Source organism: Stegodyphus dumicola, chromosome 11 (genome assembly GCF_044657685.1).
Source record: "Stegodyphus dumicola isolate Sdum_Otavi_A_Nest chromosome 11, ASM4465768v1".
Taxonomy (NCBI): Eukaryota; Metazoa; Arthropoda; class Arachnida; order Araneae; family Eresidae; genus Stegodyphus; species Stegodyphus dumicola.
In genome coordinates this window covers 54924310-54944602 of record NC_140778.1, presented here as the reverse complement: position 1 = coordinate 54944602, position 20293 = coordinate 54924310, and the positions used below count along the sequence as shown (strand labels likewise).

The following is a 20293-nucleotide window of genomic DNA, read 5'->3' as shown; positions in this document are numbered from 1 at the left end:
TAAATAAGATGATTGCTCTATTTTAGAACAGAAATTTTTCCCATTTATTTGTCTATTCCTAAATTTTCACACATCTGGAATTCAGCATTTCTGGAACTTTTACTATATGTTGAAGTTCACTGGCAAACTACTTGGCAATAATTTTTCGTCAAGTTAATGCCGTGAAAGACAACCATTTCTAAAATGGCAGTCAGCAAGAAATTCATACAAAAGCAATCAATCAGTAAAATTTTAAAAGCATGAAACATAAATATGGCATAAGATCTTTTATTTCATAATTTAGAGCTTGTTTATCATGTATAAAGCATGTAATAAAACTGCTTCAAATTACTAGATGTATTACACATGTATCGCTCAAAATTTATAAATATTTCCACAGTTGTATGGTTTGAGTCACTATAACTGAAGAGTTCTGTGAATTTGTAGATGTACAGTATGAAAAAGGTTCTTCAAGATAACAACAACCATTTTCTTTTACGACTTCCAACTATTGCAAAATTCTTGAAATCTGCAAAGGACTGAAATCTTATTTTATTTCACAAAAACACCTCGCAGAGATGATAATGATTGCAGTGAAATGTATTTGTGGTTGTGCAAAGGCAACTTAAATTATTTAACAAAATTATCTTTATTAAGGAAAGTGCAACTGCAACTGATATTGCCAGTGAAACTGAAAAAATAAAAAAAATAAAAAAAAAAAAAAAAAAAAATGATAGTAAATTTATGCTTCAAGAAGCAAAAAACATTTTAGAATACTATTAGAAAATAATGAAGGTTTACATTTACAATATGAAGAGTTTACATTTTATGATAGAAGTTTTGCTTACACTGAGCTATTAGACAACAGTTTTGGCGGAGCCAACTCTTTTATTTGTATAAACAACAGTAAATTAACATGAACTCAAACTGAAGATTATTATTGACCAATTATAAAATGCTGTTTATGGATATATATTTTCAGTCATTTCATTGAAAAATGCACTTCGTTGCTCAGGTCCATTCAAAGAATAGAATACATTTCCAAGCATGTCAAACACATCCACAGCAGTCCAAAGAGTATTCTCAATAATGAATGTGATATGGTTTGCAGAAAGAGGTAAACGGCTGAACCAAAGGTAAAAGCTTTAGTAAGCTGCAAAATTAATAGTGAACAAAAATTGCAGAGAATTTTTCAATGCCATTAAAAATAACAAAGAATTTTTAAAGACACTTCACACTAGTGAAAAATACTAATGATAAATACTACTAAATGACATATGTTGAATCACCAGAAATTTATTTTAACTCATTGCTGTTTTTTGTTAACAACTTCTTTACCTGAAAGTAGTACCTATAAAGTGAATGCTTTTTGGATTACTACTAAGGTAAGATAATGTAATCAAGAATACAAAAAGAAAGGACCACAGTTTGTAATTTTGCTGAATACCTGTTAAAAGATGAACTTTTATGATAATGAGGTAAAATTAATTATGTTAAGCTCTGAAGAATTATTTGCCAAGATCTTTTATGATACCTATAAATATGAAATAAAAAAAATTCTAAAATGAGGTTAAATTAATTGATTATGTCAAAGGACTGAAGAGTTATTTGCTAAGGATGGGACATGCCCTTTAAAGAAAGTAGGAATTTAAAAAATTTTATGATAACCATTAACATAAGATGAAATATAAAAAAAAAAAAAAAAAAAAAAATACATTTGGAAATAAATGTAAGATACAGTTATCTGATTATTGCAGGTTACAAAAACCTACAGCATTCATTTAAGCAACTCAAAAACATCAACATGAGCAAAAAAAAGATAACGTCTATTTCCCTGTACGCTTTTCAAGTCCCCAGTAAATAAATTCTCATATATTTGAGCACAAAGCTCACCCTATATGTCTCTTTTAAGCACTTAGTAAATAATTGGGCATAAAGTGATCTAATTTCACACATTCCGCAACACTTCACTTATGAATCGCAGAAATCTGAATTCATCGCGAAGCCAAACATACATAGATGTTCTTCGGCCAAGCGACAAATGTTACCATGCTGAAAATATGCCTATTGTCGATGAGTGAAGCAACTTCAATGCTAGGGCGAGACGCTACTATATTTTGTTACAATCAATTAGTTTCTGTAACTAGTAGAACCAATAAATTTTAGAATTAATACTCAAAATATTTATAATTTTGTGATTAGCTTGCCACTTGAAATACAAATCACAGTCTAATACAAGTATTTTCTACATAAGTCAATTTTATGTATTTGCACTAAAGTAATTTACATTCGTAGATATTAACCCAGTGGTTATGCACGTTTGCCACAGTTTGGAATATACTCAAAATATGGCAACTTCTACTAAGGTGCAGAAATTTTACTGTGATATTTTCCCTTGCTTGTAAATTACAGATTATTAAACCCAAGTTTAAAGGGAAAAATATCACAATTTGCCTATAAAACTGTTGGATTTTGAAATGAAACAAAAAAGAACTCAGACGAAATGCATTACTGAAAGATTATTATTATTGCTTTATTGAAAGATTATTATGAACATAGCTGCTGGAAGAATGGTTATGCACATGCTTGCCACAGTTTGGAATATACTCAAAATATGGCAACTTTTACTAAGGTGACTGCATTAACACACAAGTACCAGAAAAATCCTTATTCCCTGGAGTAATTTTAATTTTGTACAAACACATTAGAAATTTCATAATGGCCACATTGTGACATCAACAACATACTCCATGTTGGATATTGAAAATATAAGGTTTCCAAAATGTAAATGAAAAACATTCTTAACCTTAAAAAGAAAATTACAAAGGCTAATGAGGAAAAGGGAAACACATAAATCCTACAGTACTTAAAGATATCACAAAACAATATATATCACATTTTATACTTTTTTGCAAAAATGCAGTATAAAATGGATTGGAGTGCAAAATGTGAATGAAATTTCCATTCAAATGAAAATGTTCAATACTTCAAGCTGTTGAACTATTCACATGATATTACCTGGTTGGGATGAAGTAATAGCCATAAAATTTCCAGATTCAGAATAGTATAATCAGTCTCTAACTTTTCATTCTCGGAATATTCTGCTTTAAACATTTCATAACTAGTTAATTACCAAGGATACAAACATGTTGCCTTAAATCTTTAAAATGACTTACCTTACAAACAATCAAGTTTTTCTCTGGTGGAAACAAACATATGATTTACTAAGAATTGAAATGAAATGACAAGTTATATACCATTTCTTTATAGCATGGACATGCCATAACTAGCCTTATATTATCTGTAGACATGTATCTTTCAGTTTTTCTATAATCCAAGTGATATGTTACGCATGCAACTTATGAAGTTTCTCTCTAGTGTGAATAAGTATATGCTTCTTTAAATCAGATTTTCGAGTAAATGACTTATGACATAAATCACAAACATGAGGTTTCACTCCTGTGTGAATAAGTATATGCTTGTTTAAATTAACTTTTAGACTAAATGACTTATTACATACCTCACAAACATGAGGTTTCTCTCCAGTATGAATAAGTCTATGCTTCCTTAAATCAGATTTGTGAGTAAATGACTTATTACATAAATCACAAACATTAGTTTTCTCTCCCGTGTGAATAAGTATATGGTTGTTTAAATAATCTTTTAGAGTAAATGACTTGTTACATACCTCACACGTATGAGGTTTCTTTCCTGTGTGAATAAGTACATGATTGTTTAAAGTACATTTTCGAGTAAATGATTTATTACATACATCACAAACATACGGTTTCGCTCCTGTGTGAATAAGTGTATGCTTCTTTAAATAACCTTTTGCAGTAAATGACATATTACATAAATCACAAACATGAGGTTTCACACCTGTGTGAATAAGTATATGTCGCTTTAAATGACTTTTATGAATAAATGACTTGTTACATACCTCACACACATGAGGTTTTGTTCCTGTATGAATATGTTTATGTTCGTTTAACAGAGCTTTCTGAGTAAATGATTTGTTACATACCTCACATACATGAGGTTTCTCTCCCGTGTGAATAAGCATATGATTGTTGAAATAATCTTTCCGAGTAAATGACTTATTACATACATCACAAACATGAGGTTTCTCTCCTGTGTGAATAAGTATATGGTTATTTAAACTAGATTTACGAGCAAATGATTTATTACATATCTCACACACATGTGATCTCTCTCCTGTGTGAGTAACCATATGTACGCTTAAATTAGATTTTATAGTAAATGACTTGTTACATAATGCACATACATGAGCTTTCTTTCCTGTGTGAATAAGTATATGTTCATTTAAATGGCATTTTAGAGCAAATGACTTTTTACATACCTTACACACATGAGATTTCTTTCCTGTGTGAATAAGCATATGCCTGTTTAAAGAAATCTTTTGAACAAATGACTTGTTACATAGCTCACACACATGAGGTTTCTCTCCAGTGTGAATAAGTAGATGGAGCTTTAAGCTAGATTTGTAAGCAAATGACTTGTTACATACCTCACATTCATGAGGTTTATCTCCCGTGTGATAAATCATATGGGTATTTAAATCACATTTTTGAGCAAATGACTTGTTACATACCTCACACACATGAGGTTTCTTTCCTGTGTGAATAAGCATATGCCTGTTTAAACAAACCTTTTGAACAAATGACTTGTTACATAGCTCACACACATGACGTTTCTCTCCGCTGTGAATAAGTAGATGGAGCTTTAAGCTAGATTTGTAAGCAAATGACTTGTTACATACCTCACATTCATGAGGTTTATCTCCCGTGTGATAAATCATATGGGTATTTAAATCACATTTTTGAGCAAATGACTTGTTACATACCTCACACACATGAGGTTTCTTTCTTGTGTGAATAATTATATGTCTGCTTAAATGACATTTACGAGTAAAAGACTTGTTACACACTTCACAAACATAAGGTTTCTCTCCTGTTTGATTAAGCATATGTTCATTTAAATGACTTGTTACATACTTCAGATATGTAAAGTTTCTTCTCTGTGTGAATAAGCATATTCATGTTTGAAGTGCTCTTGAATCCAAATGAATTCTTAGATATCTTACACATGAGTTATTTCTCCTGTATGTATATCCATACATTTCTTTAAAGAACCATACTGTCTAAATGATTTGCTACATACCTCATACACAAGGTTTGTTTTCTGTGCAAATAAATATATAATTGTTTAAATAACTCTTTAGTCTAAGTGACATTTTACACATTGCATACACAAGGTTTTGCTCTTGTGTGAAAAAGCATATGGAGTTTGAAACTGGACTTATTGGGACAAATGATTCTACATCACATCCTGCATTGAGAAGGAGGTGAAAAATGAAGATTTGGTTGAAGCTTCTGTCTAAATGACTATTACCTACCTCACATAAATGAGGTTTTTTTCTGTTGGGGGGGTATGCATGAGCTCTTTTAAAAAGTTTCTTTCTCTGCATGACATTTTCCAATATACGTTGCACTCAAATATATTGGAAATATAATCAAGAATTTTGCCATCCGGCGGTTTTCGGATAACCGGCTCTTGGCGACCTGGAATGTTTAGATTAAGCAAAGTAGTTGTTGCATGCACAGGTGATATAAAACACTAATACATATTGAACAGAAAATACATCAACTAGTGGGATATACCCATGGTATGAATTTCAGGAACACATTTCACGAAAAATAAGTTCGTTAAATTTCGGACTAACATGATTTCTCTTCCTAGCACTCATAAAGGTTAACTTGTTCATTCATTGCCCCAAATTACATATTCTGTAGCAATCTTGCTTTTGAGCAAGAAGAAAGGTGAGGAATTCGGCGAACGCCGTTTCCTCCAGTCCGTTAGGAATTACATATAAAAGACATGAAACCACTTTAAAACTACAGCAATGTTGCCAAGAAATATTCACGTCCTACAGGAGACTAAACGGGTGTCGTTACGATATTTTATGGGTTACAGAAAGATTTACTACTTATTTCTCAGAAGCTATTTGCCAACAGCTTTAGGCCTCATGCCTATTACAATCGGCGGGTTCTTCACGCATTTGTATTAGCGACATTTTACACATCTCACACACACAAAACGGCACGCTTTCTTCCTCTGATAAGAATCGTATGTAATAGAAGTTGGGTTTTCATCCGCAGAGAACCCGTTGGCGCCGTTGCATTTTTACTCGCCAAGCTCCGATGAGCTGAGCCGTAAACGTGGTTTTTAGTTTATGTAAATTCAAGTTAGCAGACAATGGTAGTAAAAAAAATTCACAGATAATAAGTGTGTAGATGTAAAACTAACAGGTTAAACGTGATATACGAAAATAAATTTGTATTAAATTCAAGTTAGCACAGAAAACAGTGTATTAAGCATAACGGGAAATAAAAATTTAAAAAATAAAAATTAGTATTCTTATACTTACGTTTACGTTATACTTATATGTATTTTCTCTAATTCATATAGAATACTAATATTTCTTTTACAAGTGTCATTTTTCATTATTAAGTACTTGGCCTGTTGATTGATGTATTTCGGTAAGAGCCATGCCCATGTAATAAATTAATGAATGCATGACCTTTAATACATCCATTTTACATAGTTTTCAGTATTTTTTTTTTTTTCCTTCAAGTTACTTGCTTACAGCTTAAAGCATTTTACATTGCAACAAATACCTGTCCTTTTTCATGATATATTTCACAATACAAATAACCTTCAACAGTAATGAAATTTTCTTCAGTAGCATTGTTAAGTTAATAAAACTAGAACTTTATACATTTTAAAATTATTTTAGGATTTGGAAACCTCATGGTTCTGCGTGCTTACAACTGTTAATAATTAAGAACATAACGTGAACAGCATGTTACAAATTAGCATTCACCCCATCCGCCATATTTTCTTCCTTTGATCCCGAACTGACGAGCCGAGAACCGGCATCTTTCGACGAAAACTTCTTTAATTATGCGAAAATATTTCTATCTATTCATTGTTAAAAAATTCAGAAAAAATAACAATAAATAAGAGAAGAATAATATAAATCTCCAAATGCGAACAACGACAACCTTCGCATAAGCGAATAGGATGAATTAGCTAGGTTACCAGGTTTGAACTATTATCGCCAAAGTTGGCGATGTTTACATTTACCGGGTTCTCTGCGGAAGTGCTTCCTCGAAGTTGTCAAACAGCAATGACACACAACGACTTCGGCTCCCATTTCTTTGCTCCCATGTCCATACGCGGAATATACGCGGGAAGCGTATTTTTACTTCCTCCCTACGAAACGCAACCCGCGACTAAATTTTTACGAGCTCTTGGCGAAATTGTGTGGCTAGCGCATGCGCAGAGACAAGCGCCTAGATATTGGGTTCTCATCTATCCCAGAGTTCCACACTCTCTTCGCTCGCAATATGTCATTTCCGGTTGTGGGGAGGGATCTCAAATGATAGAATAGCTAGTGAACGGAAATCCTCTTATTGCAATTTTCGTAGACGAGTGTTTACAAGCTAATTTGATCAAACATCTCTGATCATTTTAAAACAAAACGGTCCTTTTCAGGACCAAATGATCACTTTAATAAAGGGCCCTTTTCAGAGCCAAATGTTCAATCTAATGAAAAAAATCAAACTAATTCGGATATTTCTACGGATTTGATTACATCAAACAAGTTTCCATGCGGACGTGGGAAATTCTTTTTTTCCAAATTTAATTTGAAAAGGCATCTAATAAAATGCCATCCAACGGATGAACACATATTGCAGTCTCTAAATTTAAAAGTATGTGAAACATCCAAACTCAAAATATGTGACTCTAGTTGTAATGGTGATCACATTTCAACTAAGAGACAGTATAAATGTCCTTTGTGTAAAGGGGATTTTGAAAATGAGTTGATAAATGAACACTTTTTACAAGTTCATGATGTAAAACTTGAAACATCAGAATTAAAATTTGAATCCTATGAAAGTTTTCTTGAATGGAAAGATGATTTAGAAAATAAAGTCGAAATTTATAATACATGTATCTGAAAACCTTATGCCACTGGTACAGTTACATATTTTACATGTCACCGTTCAGGGCATTTTCATTCACAGAGTTCTGGAAAGCGACACATAAAGCTACTGGGCAGCAAAAAAATTAATGCTTATTGTCCTGCGAAAATAAAATTGGTCAAATCAAAACGAGAGGAATACTATGCATATTTCCAGAAAACACATGTAGGCCATGAAAATGATATGGGTCATCTTTTCCTTTCAAGTAAGGATAGAACCTTTATTGCATCAAAAATAGCTGCTAAAGTACCATTTGATGCAATTTTGGATGAAATTCACGATTCCATATCTGATTCTGGCCTCGAATGACTGCATCTAATAACAAAAAAAGATCTGCAAAACATTGAACGAAGTTTCGAGTTAGCTTCCAGTGCAGTAAAGCATAGTAATGGTGTTGGTGTATTTAATTATGGCAAAACACACGAGGGCTATCTGCCTAAGGGAAGGGATGCCTTTGTGGAGGACTTCCTAAGGAAAACTGCCTCGTATGCACGTTACACATGGGGAAAACCACGAAAACGCCCATGCAACCAGCTCATTCGCGGGATTCGAACCTCGGACCAAACTACCAGTGTTCAGCGACTTTACTGCTCGACCGCTGGTCGGCTAAAGCATAGTAATTAATGACTATGTGAGGGTTGACATGTGGGTGAATGAAATGCTTAGTTCACAGATTTCATGCGTGTTATAGTATAAGGCACAAGGTGTAATATCCCCAACACATACATTCCTTAACGATGAAGATTTTATTCTCATCATAATGACAAATATGATGACAATAATCACAAAGTGAAATGCTAAAAAAATTTAGTTCAGACTGCATACAGTTAGCTACAAAAGTCTGTATAAAGACTAAATTTTAAATTAACCCCCCCCCCCCGAGCGTTACGGGTTTTTTCAGGAAACGACGTAAAAATAATCGTGTTTTCTTACCAGGTCTGTCGCAAAAGCGGCAAGCATTTTTACTCAAACTGCTTCAAAAGCGGGCCCCCCTTACCATGTGGATATAATTAAGCTAATTCTCCCCTCCGTTGAATTTAGCGAGTGAAATTAGTTTTTCTCCCTATGGTATCTTCGTCACGAGACTGGTTGCTAAAATAGTATTTCATCTCCTATTTGGCTACTTTATAATTTGCACACTAACACATATACTATATATTACTCGTACCTTAAATCAAGATATGTGCCGAATACAAAAAGTTAATCAATATACATCAGTAAGAGAAACTCGTAAAATGCTTTAAATTTCCAGTTTCTTTAAGGAATTGCTTCGATAATGGTGAAAAATAAATCTTGCATTTTTTTATCCTTATTTTCTGAGGAAATACTTTTTAATATACAAAGGGAATTTGTGAGAATTTTTTTCTCTCGTGTTCCAATTTTTCGAATACAAATTATTCGCAACTTATTTTAGTATTATGTTTATATTTAATTTTCAAATATTATAAGTTTATTCCAGTTTAAAGTGTTAGATTTAAATAATTCTTTAGATTGCATCATAAATTTATTAGTAGTTAGTTATTTATGACACCGTTTTGACTTGTGAGAAATAAATAAAGTATTGTAATTGCGAAACATTTCTATTTTCATATTTCAAAGGAAATTTCCATCATGACGTTTACACGTACGTATGTCCCATAACTTAACATAAAATGTTGAAATTTTATATTTGGGACTTATGACTAGTTTTAGCGCGACGTATGTCCGTACGTATGTATGCATGTATATCGCATAACTCAACAGCAGAATAGATGAAGTGGCTGATGAATGAGATCAGGCAGTTCGGCTTTTATAGAGTAAAATCACTTTGGGGGTAGAAAACAAGTAAACAGCTTGGACAAAGGAGCTTCTTGAGAAAATAAATGTATTTTCGAGTTACAATGCAATTTCCTTGTAATTAGCTATATATGAGTTACAATGCAAGTATTTATATACTACGTGCATTATCGAGATGTTAATAGAAACCAAAAAAATAAAAAAAAAAATTCTTTGTAGCAAAATTGTTAACGATATTATTTCTCCAAGACATTTACGCAGGTGTGTATTCTTTTCATGAATGATGAAAAATAAGTTAACAGTTTTTCGAGCAGATGCTCCAAATTATACAGCTTTGAAGATTAAGTAATGAAAACATAAACTCTTATTTCTGGTTATGTGCTGAAAAAGATATTACCCTTTTAAAAGAAAACACCTAATAGCGGAATCTCCAAGTTGACTTCAACGTAAATATACCTCCAGGGGGTACTGAACTAAAGCTTACCACCTTTGTACATTTTCTACTTTATATGGGAGACCATTACCTTTGTGCAAGGACAAAAAAGCATCCGCTATCTATCTTTCTCAGTTCTTTCATTTTGTTAACTATGACGAGAAATGGAGCTGAAGTAAATTCTAAATTTATTGCTTCTTCCAAAGACTCTGATTTCAAGTTGTGTATTTGCCGTCTGTTAGTAATTTAAACTACCCTGGCTTTAAATTCAGAAACATCCTTTCATCAGTAATTACAGTACATATAAACACAATATCACTATTTAAATTCAGACTTTAAAAACTTCATTTATGTTAAACTATGGAAAGCGCAATATATATATATATATATATATATATATATAATATATATATATATATATATATATATATATATATATATATATATAAATAAACTGCTTAAATTTATATATATATATATATATATATATATAAATTTAAGCAGTTTATTTCGTGAAAATTTATCACATTTTTCGTAGGAATTATTAAAACTGTTTTGCATGTAAACTATATATATATATATATATATATATGTAACCACACATACAAAACACTGTGTATATATATGGTGATGTATGTTTGTGAGCATGTGTGCGCGTGTATGTTATATTTCCCTATTATATATCATATCAGTATTTTATTGAAAGTAGTTGTAGACAACATTTAATAAAAAAAAACTGAAAAGTATAGTAAATCTCAAAATGATAGTGCAATTATGAAACTGAATATTACATGAAATCGAAAATTTATGTGAAGCAACTATGGAATGAAAATAAATTCTAGTTAGGTTTCACAGCATACAAAATAACACTTTAATCTAACCACTTGAGTAAAACGAATGCCAAGAAAATATCCTGAAAATGTATTTCGGGAAAAATATATCTCCGGAAAAGGCCTCACGGAAAATATGCACCTGGTTAAAAATATCGCTACAATAATAAACAATGTAAATATTTTTATCAGGTACATATACACATGCACCTTGAAAAATATTTGTAATTTTTATACTTTGTAGAGATATATAGAGGATTCTTTAGTATTAAATATATTTTTCATTTATTTATTACAAAATATTCTTTCTTACTAAAAATATGCTTAATGATTACATCGTTTATATATCGTAATTAATTATGAATATTTTTTTAGTTTTTTGTTATTTGTGTTTCGTTTCTGAGAATTATTAAAATTCAAGCAATCTGAATTTTACACAAAAATAAATTCTTTCCTTAGTGACAAGTATAACTTTTGCATTAGAAATTATTCATGATAAATGCAATCTTGCTTTTTCGCCAACAGAATGTTTTGGCTTATTTGACTACATCAAAGCATATTAGAGCTGTCTGCCTAGGAGGAGGGTCGCTTCGTGGAGGACTTTTTAAAGGTTAGGTTATTTAATTACGGCAAAGCCTCGAGGGCTATCTGCCTAAGGGGAGGGATGGCTTCGTGGAGGACTTTCTAAGGGAAACTGGCTCGTATACACGTTACACATGGTGAAAACCACGAAAACACCCATGCAGCCAGCCCGTTCGCGGGATTCGAACCTCCGACCGAACTACCAGTGTTCAGCGACTTTACCACTCGGCCGCTGGTGGGCCCCAGGACTTTTTAAAGAAACTGCTCGTATATATGTTACATATGCGGAAAACTATGAAAACGCCCATGCAGCCAGCCCGTTCTCTTAGAATCGAACTTAAGTCAGAACTCGGTATTCTGCGACTATTCAGAGACTTTACTGCTCGGCTGACAGTGACAGAATGTCTGCTACCTATACATTAATCTACTACATAGGTAGATTTGTTTCCGAGAAAGAGATGCGAAACAGAAAAGATATGCGAATCATATCCATCTCACTGAGATGAATATGATCATTTTCAATGTGCCATTTGGTAGTGCTCTATTTAAATGGTCAACGTGTAAGTTAAGTGGGTGGCCAAATACCAGACAAGACATTTTTTAAAACATAAAGATAATTAAATGTATTTTAAAAATTAAGTTTGTAATCAAGCTTCGCTTGTAATAGCTTGCAGTTAAATTATATTCTTTCTTAAAAGAAATATTTCTTTTGTTCACCTATTAAAAATAACAATCAGCAGCGTGTGTTTTTGAAAATATCCCTAAATGCAACATAAATACAAGGCAGATTTCTTTAGGGAATCCTTTACGAAGACATTTTACCACTTAGGTGGAAAACGTTTTGCTAAATTAAACTCTAAATTTACAAAGGCGATTTTATGAGAAAACAGAAGGAGGACTCTACATTGGACTAATAATTAGCAAGTTGCTCATCAGTGAAACATGATGACAATCTTGTATAAAATGAAAATCAGAACGATATTATTGCAAATTCTTCAATAAAGCATCTAACGTATTGCAAATTAAAAATTTATAAAAGCGTTCTTTATTTTGTGAGTTTATTTGTGAAACTATTTGAGAAATAACCTCATTTTATCTTGTAATATTGGAAAATATTTTCAGCTGTCATTATCTATCACAAATTAAATACTTTGAAAGTAGATTCATTTTAAGCTGTTTAAAATATGATTTGTGTTCGTGCTTAGGGTGAAGAAATGTTTGTGTGCTGTGTTCATTCATAAGTATATGTATTTCGCCAGGATTTTGATTTTGCACTTCCCAGTTTTTATCAAATAATATAAAATTAGCATTTCATGGGGAAAAAACAACATTTTTTGTTTATCTTTAATTTAAACTACAAAGGGATTAGAATTTTTGTTACTTTGCAAAAAGTACTTAGATAAAAGATGGATTTCGAATTTGAAATGTTTTTGCTATTTGGTTAGTAAATTAATTAATATAATGTAGTATACTACTCAGTTAACTATGTTTTTATTGGGAACCATTTAAGGACATATTATAACGGTGGAAATTACTTTTGTTCTGTTTTAAATTCCTCTATACATTATAAAATTAACCAATTGATAAAAATTTGCATTATACAATAAAATAAGTACTATAACACAACAACGATAAATAGCCTTCTTATATAACAGCCTCAATTAAAATTACTAACTAAAAACAACGAACGTGGAGACATTTCTATTATGTAGTAAAGTAAGCTTTAAAATATTTTGGAAGAACTGGTCAGAAATTATGTGAAAGAAAGTGAATCCAATTTTCATTTTAAAAAATTTTCTTATAATGTGTGAGCTTATTTTAAGCCATTTTACCTAGTAATAACAACTTGATATTGTTTCAGATTAAAAATAATGAATGCAATATCATCCATATTTCAAAATGGGCTTATTTAGTTATGCTGTTATAACTACTAATAACTGTTGATGAAACATTTCCACAGCAACATAATTTTGATCTGCTATGCAAGTTTATTTATGTGTTTATTTTTTAAACAAATATTGAATCGTCGAATGTAAAAAAAAAAAAAAAAGCATTAATAAAATCTTTAAATGCCCGTCTTTGAATTTGAGTTCGAATACAGCATATTTAAAACAAGAGACTATTACAAGACTTTGCTAGGATCCTGCTAGCCGCCCAAGACGCTTTGTTAGAAGGAAACAAGTGATTGAAAGCATGTGTTTAAATTATCACATCTGTCATTTATCTGTCGAAGAAAAGGTAGGACTTTTGTATGAGTATGTTTCAAAGCTTGTTTTTCCGTTCCGTAAGTACGCCAATCCCCAGGGGTGTAATTAGTCTTTTACGACAAATCTGAACTACTGCAGTTCTTCCGAAACGTGAAGAGAATATACTTACGATGACAATACTGAATGATCTCAAATCCATCTGCTATTCTGAACTATTTTGTACTTTCTTTAAAAATACAGAAGTTTATAAGTACAGTTTTTTTGCACATCTACAGTTATTGTTTTCTAATTACTGTCATGTCACATAATTTCAAAAGCATTTAATATTTATTTAGTCTTTCGCATAATATGTCAAAACAAATTTCTCTTATGTCATCTGTTTATGGCTGAACTTGCTATGTGTATTTCTTTAATTTATGCTATGGAAGTTAAAAATACAGCGATCAATAAAAAATATAAAAATTCTGCACAAAATAAAATTATGGTAAAATGCTTGAACACCATCTCCAAAACAAGAGACTAAATTTAAAAAAAAATCATGTTTGAGCTAAAATATTAATGTCTTGCAAAATCTTTCTAACATACGTGACAATTTTCGATAGAGGGACAAGTTTTTTTTACTGCTTAGACCTAGAGTACTTTTTTTTTTACTTCTTATTAAACAATCATAGATCCTTTCCCAGATTTTACTAATCAGGTCTTGCTGGCCTAAGATGTAATACTTTGATAAAGAAATTCTAAAAAGTTTAGCTTTTTTTATTTCAGTAATTCTGAATACTTATAAAAATTCGGACTACTACAAATTTTAGTAAAACTCATCCTATGATTCAAAAAGATGCTTCAGACTGCTGACGAAGTTTTTAAATTAAAAAGAAACTGTATTTGATATGGTAATGAAGTTAAAATATCATTGCACCTGCTTAGACAATATTCAATCTAAGAATGCTACTATTTTAGAGAATTATATGCATATTTTAGAGAATTATATGCATAAAATTATATGCATTTCAAATAAAAAATACCACAAATAATTATTATATATTCAAATTATACACGACTACTGCGTCATTCGCAAACAACATACATTCAAAAAACAATAAAAATTTTTTTAAAAAAAATCTTACAGGTTTCAGATTTTAAATTACGTCCAAAAGGACATTTCTTTAACGTTTTGTGTGGTACCTTTATTTATTAAATATCATGTTCTTTGCACTTACACCATAAAATTCAGTTCAATAGCAATGTCGATAATTAATTTTAAAATGAACATATATTTAGAATTTCCGGTACACAATTCCGCGCGCTGGAGATAAAAAGGTTTCCACCCCCGTAGAGTGTTGCTTGCTTTGAAATCGTTGAGTTTGTTACTCAAAAATTCGTTAAAGTTTCACAAAATATGAAATCGATAATATCAAATTTGATCTTCCACATGCTCATATTCGTAGGAGGATTACGTTATTCAAACTTGGATGGCCTTTTTACAAACCTTTTTTTTTATCACAATGCCAGAAATATACACACATTTACGCAGATTTTCATTACTTACTTACTTCAAATGTAATGCGGGACTCTAACATTTGGTGGCAACAATCTGAAAAGTGATTCGCCGTTTATAGTGATTCAACGCAAAATCGCAAAAACGAAAACAGTATTAGTATTTAAAACAATAGTCTCTCAAGGACTATTGTTTTAAATACTAATACGCCCCTTTGGACTAATAAATAAAAATATGAAAGGTTTCAGATTTTAAACTACGTCCAAAGGAGCGTTTTTAACGTTTTGTGTGTTACCTCATTAAATATCATGTTCTACGTACTCAAACCACAAAGTTCAGTTCAACAGCAATATCTCAAAATTATTTTAAAATGAGCGTATCTTAGAGTCTTGCGCTGGAGATAAAAATGGGATTTTTTTCGTACGGTGTTGACATTACTCGCTTTGAAATCGTTTAGTTTTTTAATCAAAAATTCTTTGAAGTGTTATAAAATATGAAATCGATAATAAAACAAGTTTCAAATTCAAATTAGGGCTTCCATTTTTGAAATTTTGATAGCTCTAGGTACCGTTGTTTTATTACAATGCGAGAAACATACGTATTCATGCAGATTCTTCATTATTTAATTTCTTTAAGTATAATACAGAGCGATAAAATTTAGTGGCAACAATTTGAAAAGGGATCCGCCGTTTATAGTTTTCAATGAAAAATGCCAAAGCGAAATTAAAAGTCCTTCAGGGCAAATTGTCCTTTTGGACTAAAAATAAAGTAAGCAAACATAAGAAAGTAAATTTTCGTGCTTCTTTTCTTAATAGTATTTCGTTTTATTTATTTACTGCGGTTTTTTTTTTAACTGAAATTTGTTACTTTTAGAAAAGTGGTGGGTTATATTTCGGACATTCAGTTGTTAGGCTGTAGGTTGGTTATTTTAATAATTTATATAGCAAAATACAGAAATTTTAACACACATTTGCCTTTCTGCTTGTAGTTATTTTGCGTTGAACAATGTAATTACAATTATGTAAGAAAATCAAACTCATTGAATTTTTTTCTAATAAAAATCGCATTGAAATCAATGTACATATAAAGATTTGGAATATTTGAAATGAATTTGAACAGAACTTCATCAAACCAGTATAAGCGACGAATATTATTCCAAAATGAATAAATAATTCGCCATTATTATTTTTACTATCAAATTAGATTATGCTTCATAAACCCGTTCAAAATACGCTTATTATAAATTACTGTTGATGGCTAATTTTTATTTGAATTAGTGCTTAATTATGTTATTCTTTACATGTAATTATATAACTCATATTAAATGCAGTAATTGAATGCGCTATTCGTTCGCTCCAATAATTAAAACTTATAACTTGTCGGTTTTAATTATGTATCTATATATCCATAAGTAAATTTGTTTAAATATTTCCTAATTCTATTTTTTAATTGAATTCACGAGCATTTCGCATATTTCTGAACAATCAATTTAAAAACTAAAGGCTATTTTATGAAAATGTTATCTGTTTAAAGAGAGTATTGAAAAAACATGCTTACATGCTACTTTTTTATTTCGCGAAGAATGTCCACGTTTGTTTGTTGTTTATAACATAATTTAATCGCCAAAAAAAAACGCTTGAGCATTAGTGGTTGTTTATAAACCACTACATGCTCAAGCGTTTTCTTGGCGATTAAACATAGCGGTCTAAAACGAAAAAGAGCAACCCTCTTTGCCTCCTACTGAGAACTGTCATTTAGAGATCTCCAGGGTTCCAGAAATAAGGGGGGCAGGAGACATCTGCACGGCCGCTTTAAGGCGGTCATAACGCTTTCGAGGTCTTCACCACTGACCGCCTAGAACCGTCAGTAACGCTTTCGAACACTTTTCCAGTGACCGCCTAGAAGCGTCCGTAACGCTTTCGAGGTAGGCCGTCTTGACCGCCTAAACCCGGTCATAACGCTCAGAGGGTTAAAAAAAAACACTTAAAGCATAGAAAAATGTTTTTTAATCATTGCATATTTTTCTTCTATTAGCTAAAATTGTAAGCTTAAATAAAAAGTAAATAATATCAGTGTAATACTTTTTAAATTTTTTCAAAAAACTCAGAAATTCCATCTAATAAGTCTGCGTACACTCTCAAAAAAAAAAGTAAAATATAAGTTTTTTACATTACTACAATACTTTGTAGGATATCCTTTATTCTTCAAAACAGCCTGCAGACGTCTGGGCATTGACTGAACTAGTTTTTAAGTGTCATCCGACATAAATTTCGCCCATTCTTTCTGCAATTTACTAATTAGATCATTTCGTGATGTAATATTGTGTTTTCAAATTCGTTTCTCCAATTTTGCCAACAAATGTTCGATTGGATTGAGGTCTGGTGACTGTGGAGGAGTACGCAATTGTCTTGGAGTGTGATAGAGGAGATATTCCTTCACAATTTTAGCTCTATGTTTCGAGTCGTTGTCTTGTTGGAAAATAAAGGTGTTAGTGAGTGAGTGAGTGAGTGATTATGGCGCAAAAACCAGAGATGATTATGACGCGCCAAACACAAGATGAGATGATTACAATTGATGATATTAAAATTCAATAAATAAAAACAAGTAGATAAATGTACCAAATCCAGAGGATGAAGTCATAGACACAAGTTAAAAGCACATATTAAAATTCAAGACACAGTCTTCAAAACAAATTACATTAGGTAATAAAAGCCAATCTCTTTTAAATAATAAAATAAATTACAATTGATCTCTCTTCCGATTAAACGGTCGAGAGGTAAGTCACAGCTATTAAAATATTTCTGGCGAACACTATTAAAACATGGACACTCAATTAAAATATGACGAACAGATAAACAAACATTACAATTAAAACAAACAGGCTCATTTTCAGCTTTGAGAAGATAGTTATGTGTGACTCTAGTGTGACCAATTCTGAGGCAACTCAAAAGAACGTCCTCCTTACGATTTCCAGCAAAATCCCAATGCTCAATTCTAGGCTTGACGTTTCTCAACTTGTTGTGATGCTGGTTTTCTCCATACAATAGGGTGGCCATTAACTTTAAATATTGTAAATTTACTTTCATCTGACCAAATTACATTGTTCTAGAAGCCCTGCGAAGAGTTTAAATATGTTTTGGCAAAAGCAATTCCTTTCTTTCTATTTGTCTCGGAAATGTATGGCTTAGACATAGGTTTGCGTCCATGATAATCGGCCTTTCGCAGCACTTTTCGTACAGTTTCAGGAGAAATTTCCTTGTTGCTGGTTTAAAAATGTCTTTTGCAATGCTTGCAGCAGAAAGTTTAGGATTTTGTTTAATTCGTAAAAGAATTTTTCTTTTTTCCCTCTGTGTTTTAAAATTTAGTGTGCATAAATTATTAGATATGAAAATATTACAGTTAAATAATTTCAAAGTCCCTTATTGAAACTAAATATTAATAAAAACTTTTAAGAAACTACCCTTTTCGCACCATAAATTTGGATTTGATATTACTTTTCTTGATGTACGCAGACTTTATTGACTAACTGTATGTATAGATGGCACTCATGGCATGAATGCATATGGCTTTGAGCTTATAGTTTTATTAACTGTCAACAATTTAAGAGAAGGATTTCCTTGTACATTTTTAATTTCGAATCGAAGTGATCAACCAGTTTTGTCTATATTCTTCTCAATAATCAAGCAAAGCATTGGCACATTACAACCAAAGGTTTTCATGTCAGATATGGCTGATTCTTTTTTTAATGTATAGGTTTCAGAGATGGGCACACGTGAAAAACGCTTCTTTTGTGCATGGCATGTTGACCGTGCATGACAAAAGAATTTTAAAAAAATCGGTGGTAGAGAAAAACAAGCCCAAGAGTATCAAGTTCTCCGCACTTCTTTACAAGAATGTGTATACAGAGTTTTAATAGCGCAGCAGAAGTTGTGTTAAATTTCTTGAAAACTGATCCCGATACACTTGATTTTGATAATTATTTTTCGACACATTATTTAAAAGATGCAACTACTTGGGCTTATTGTCACAGAGTTCATTGTGGATTAAATACAAATACACATATTGAAAGAATGCATCGAACATTAAAGTACATATATTTATTTACATGGAAAAAATGTTAAAAGATTTGATAAGGCTGAGCATGCAATTATGAAATTTATTAGGGATAAAATGTTTGATAGAATCATTACATCAAACAAAGGAAAATTGACAAGTAAAATTAGAGACTTGAGAAACAGATATAAAACCAGCTTAACACTGTCATCACAAATTATACAAAATGAAAGTGGCTGGATTATTTCATCAGAAAGCAATTTAGATTTGTATACCATACAAAAAGTGATCAGTGAGGGTAACTGTGAATTGAAGTGTACTGAATGTAATGTATGCATACACACATATATGTGCACATGTATAGATTCTTCAATTAAGTGGAATATGTGTAAGCATATTCATTATTTATGCCAGATGCAGAAAAACAGTCCAGCAGATATAGTTCATGATTCCTGTAATGATCCTTCATTGATAATAGACGACACAAATGATATAGTAATAGTAAATGAATTAATGCAAAGTACATCACAAACTTTGACATTAGCAGAAAGAAAAATAACACCGCTGAATAAATTTACAAGCTTACTAAACTCAATAACAACACCTAATGAAGTAACTAAAATGGAGAAAATTTATAAATCTGCAATAAATACGAGTATACCACACTTTGAACCTCCAACTGTAAACATACCAGCTAATAAAAAAATTGTACAGCAAAGAACCTTTAAACGAACAAAAAGAAGAAAAATAATGAAAAATTTAATTCGGACATCAGTACAAAATTTTCCTCTCACAGTTATGATGAATAACAAGACAAATATTCAGGGGCAACATTCTTCTTAAAATTTTCATTGTTTAAAAATTACATT

At 31.4% G+C, this 20293-nt stretch overlaps 1 protein-coding gene across 1 annotated transcript; it reads right to left on the bottom strand.

Annotated features, from left to right (window-relative positions):
- Positions 1-2491: 2491 nt before the first annotated feature.
- Positions 2492-6358, bottom strand: LOC146994005 (uncharacterized). Its single transcript, XM_085826706.1, has one exon. The coding sequence runs from the start codon at positions 4964-4966 to the stop codon at positions 3326-3328; it is 1641 nt and encodes a 546-aa protein (XP_085682832.1). The 5' UTR covers positions 4967-6358; the 3' UTR covers positions 2492-3325.
- Between the last annotated feature and the right edge of the window lie 13935 nt (positions 6359-20293).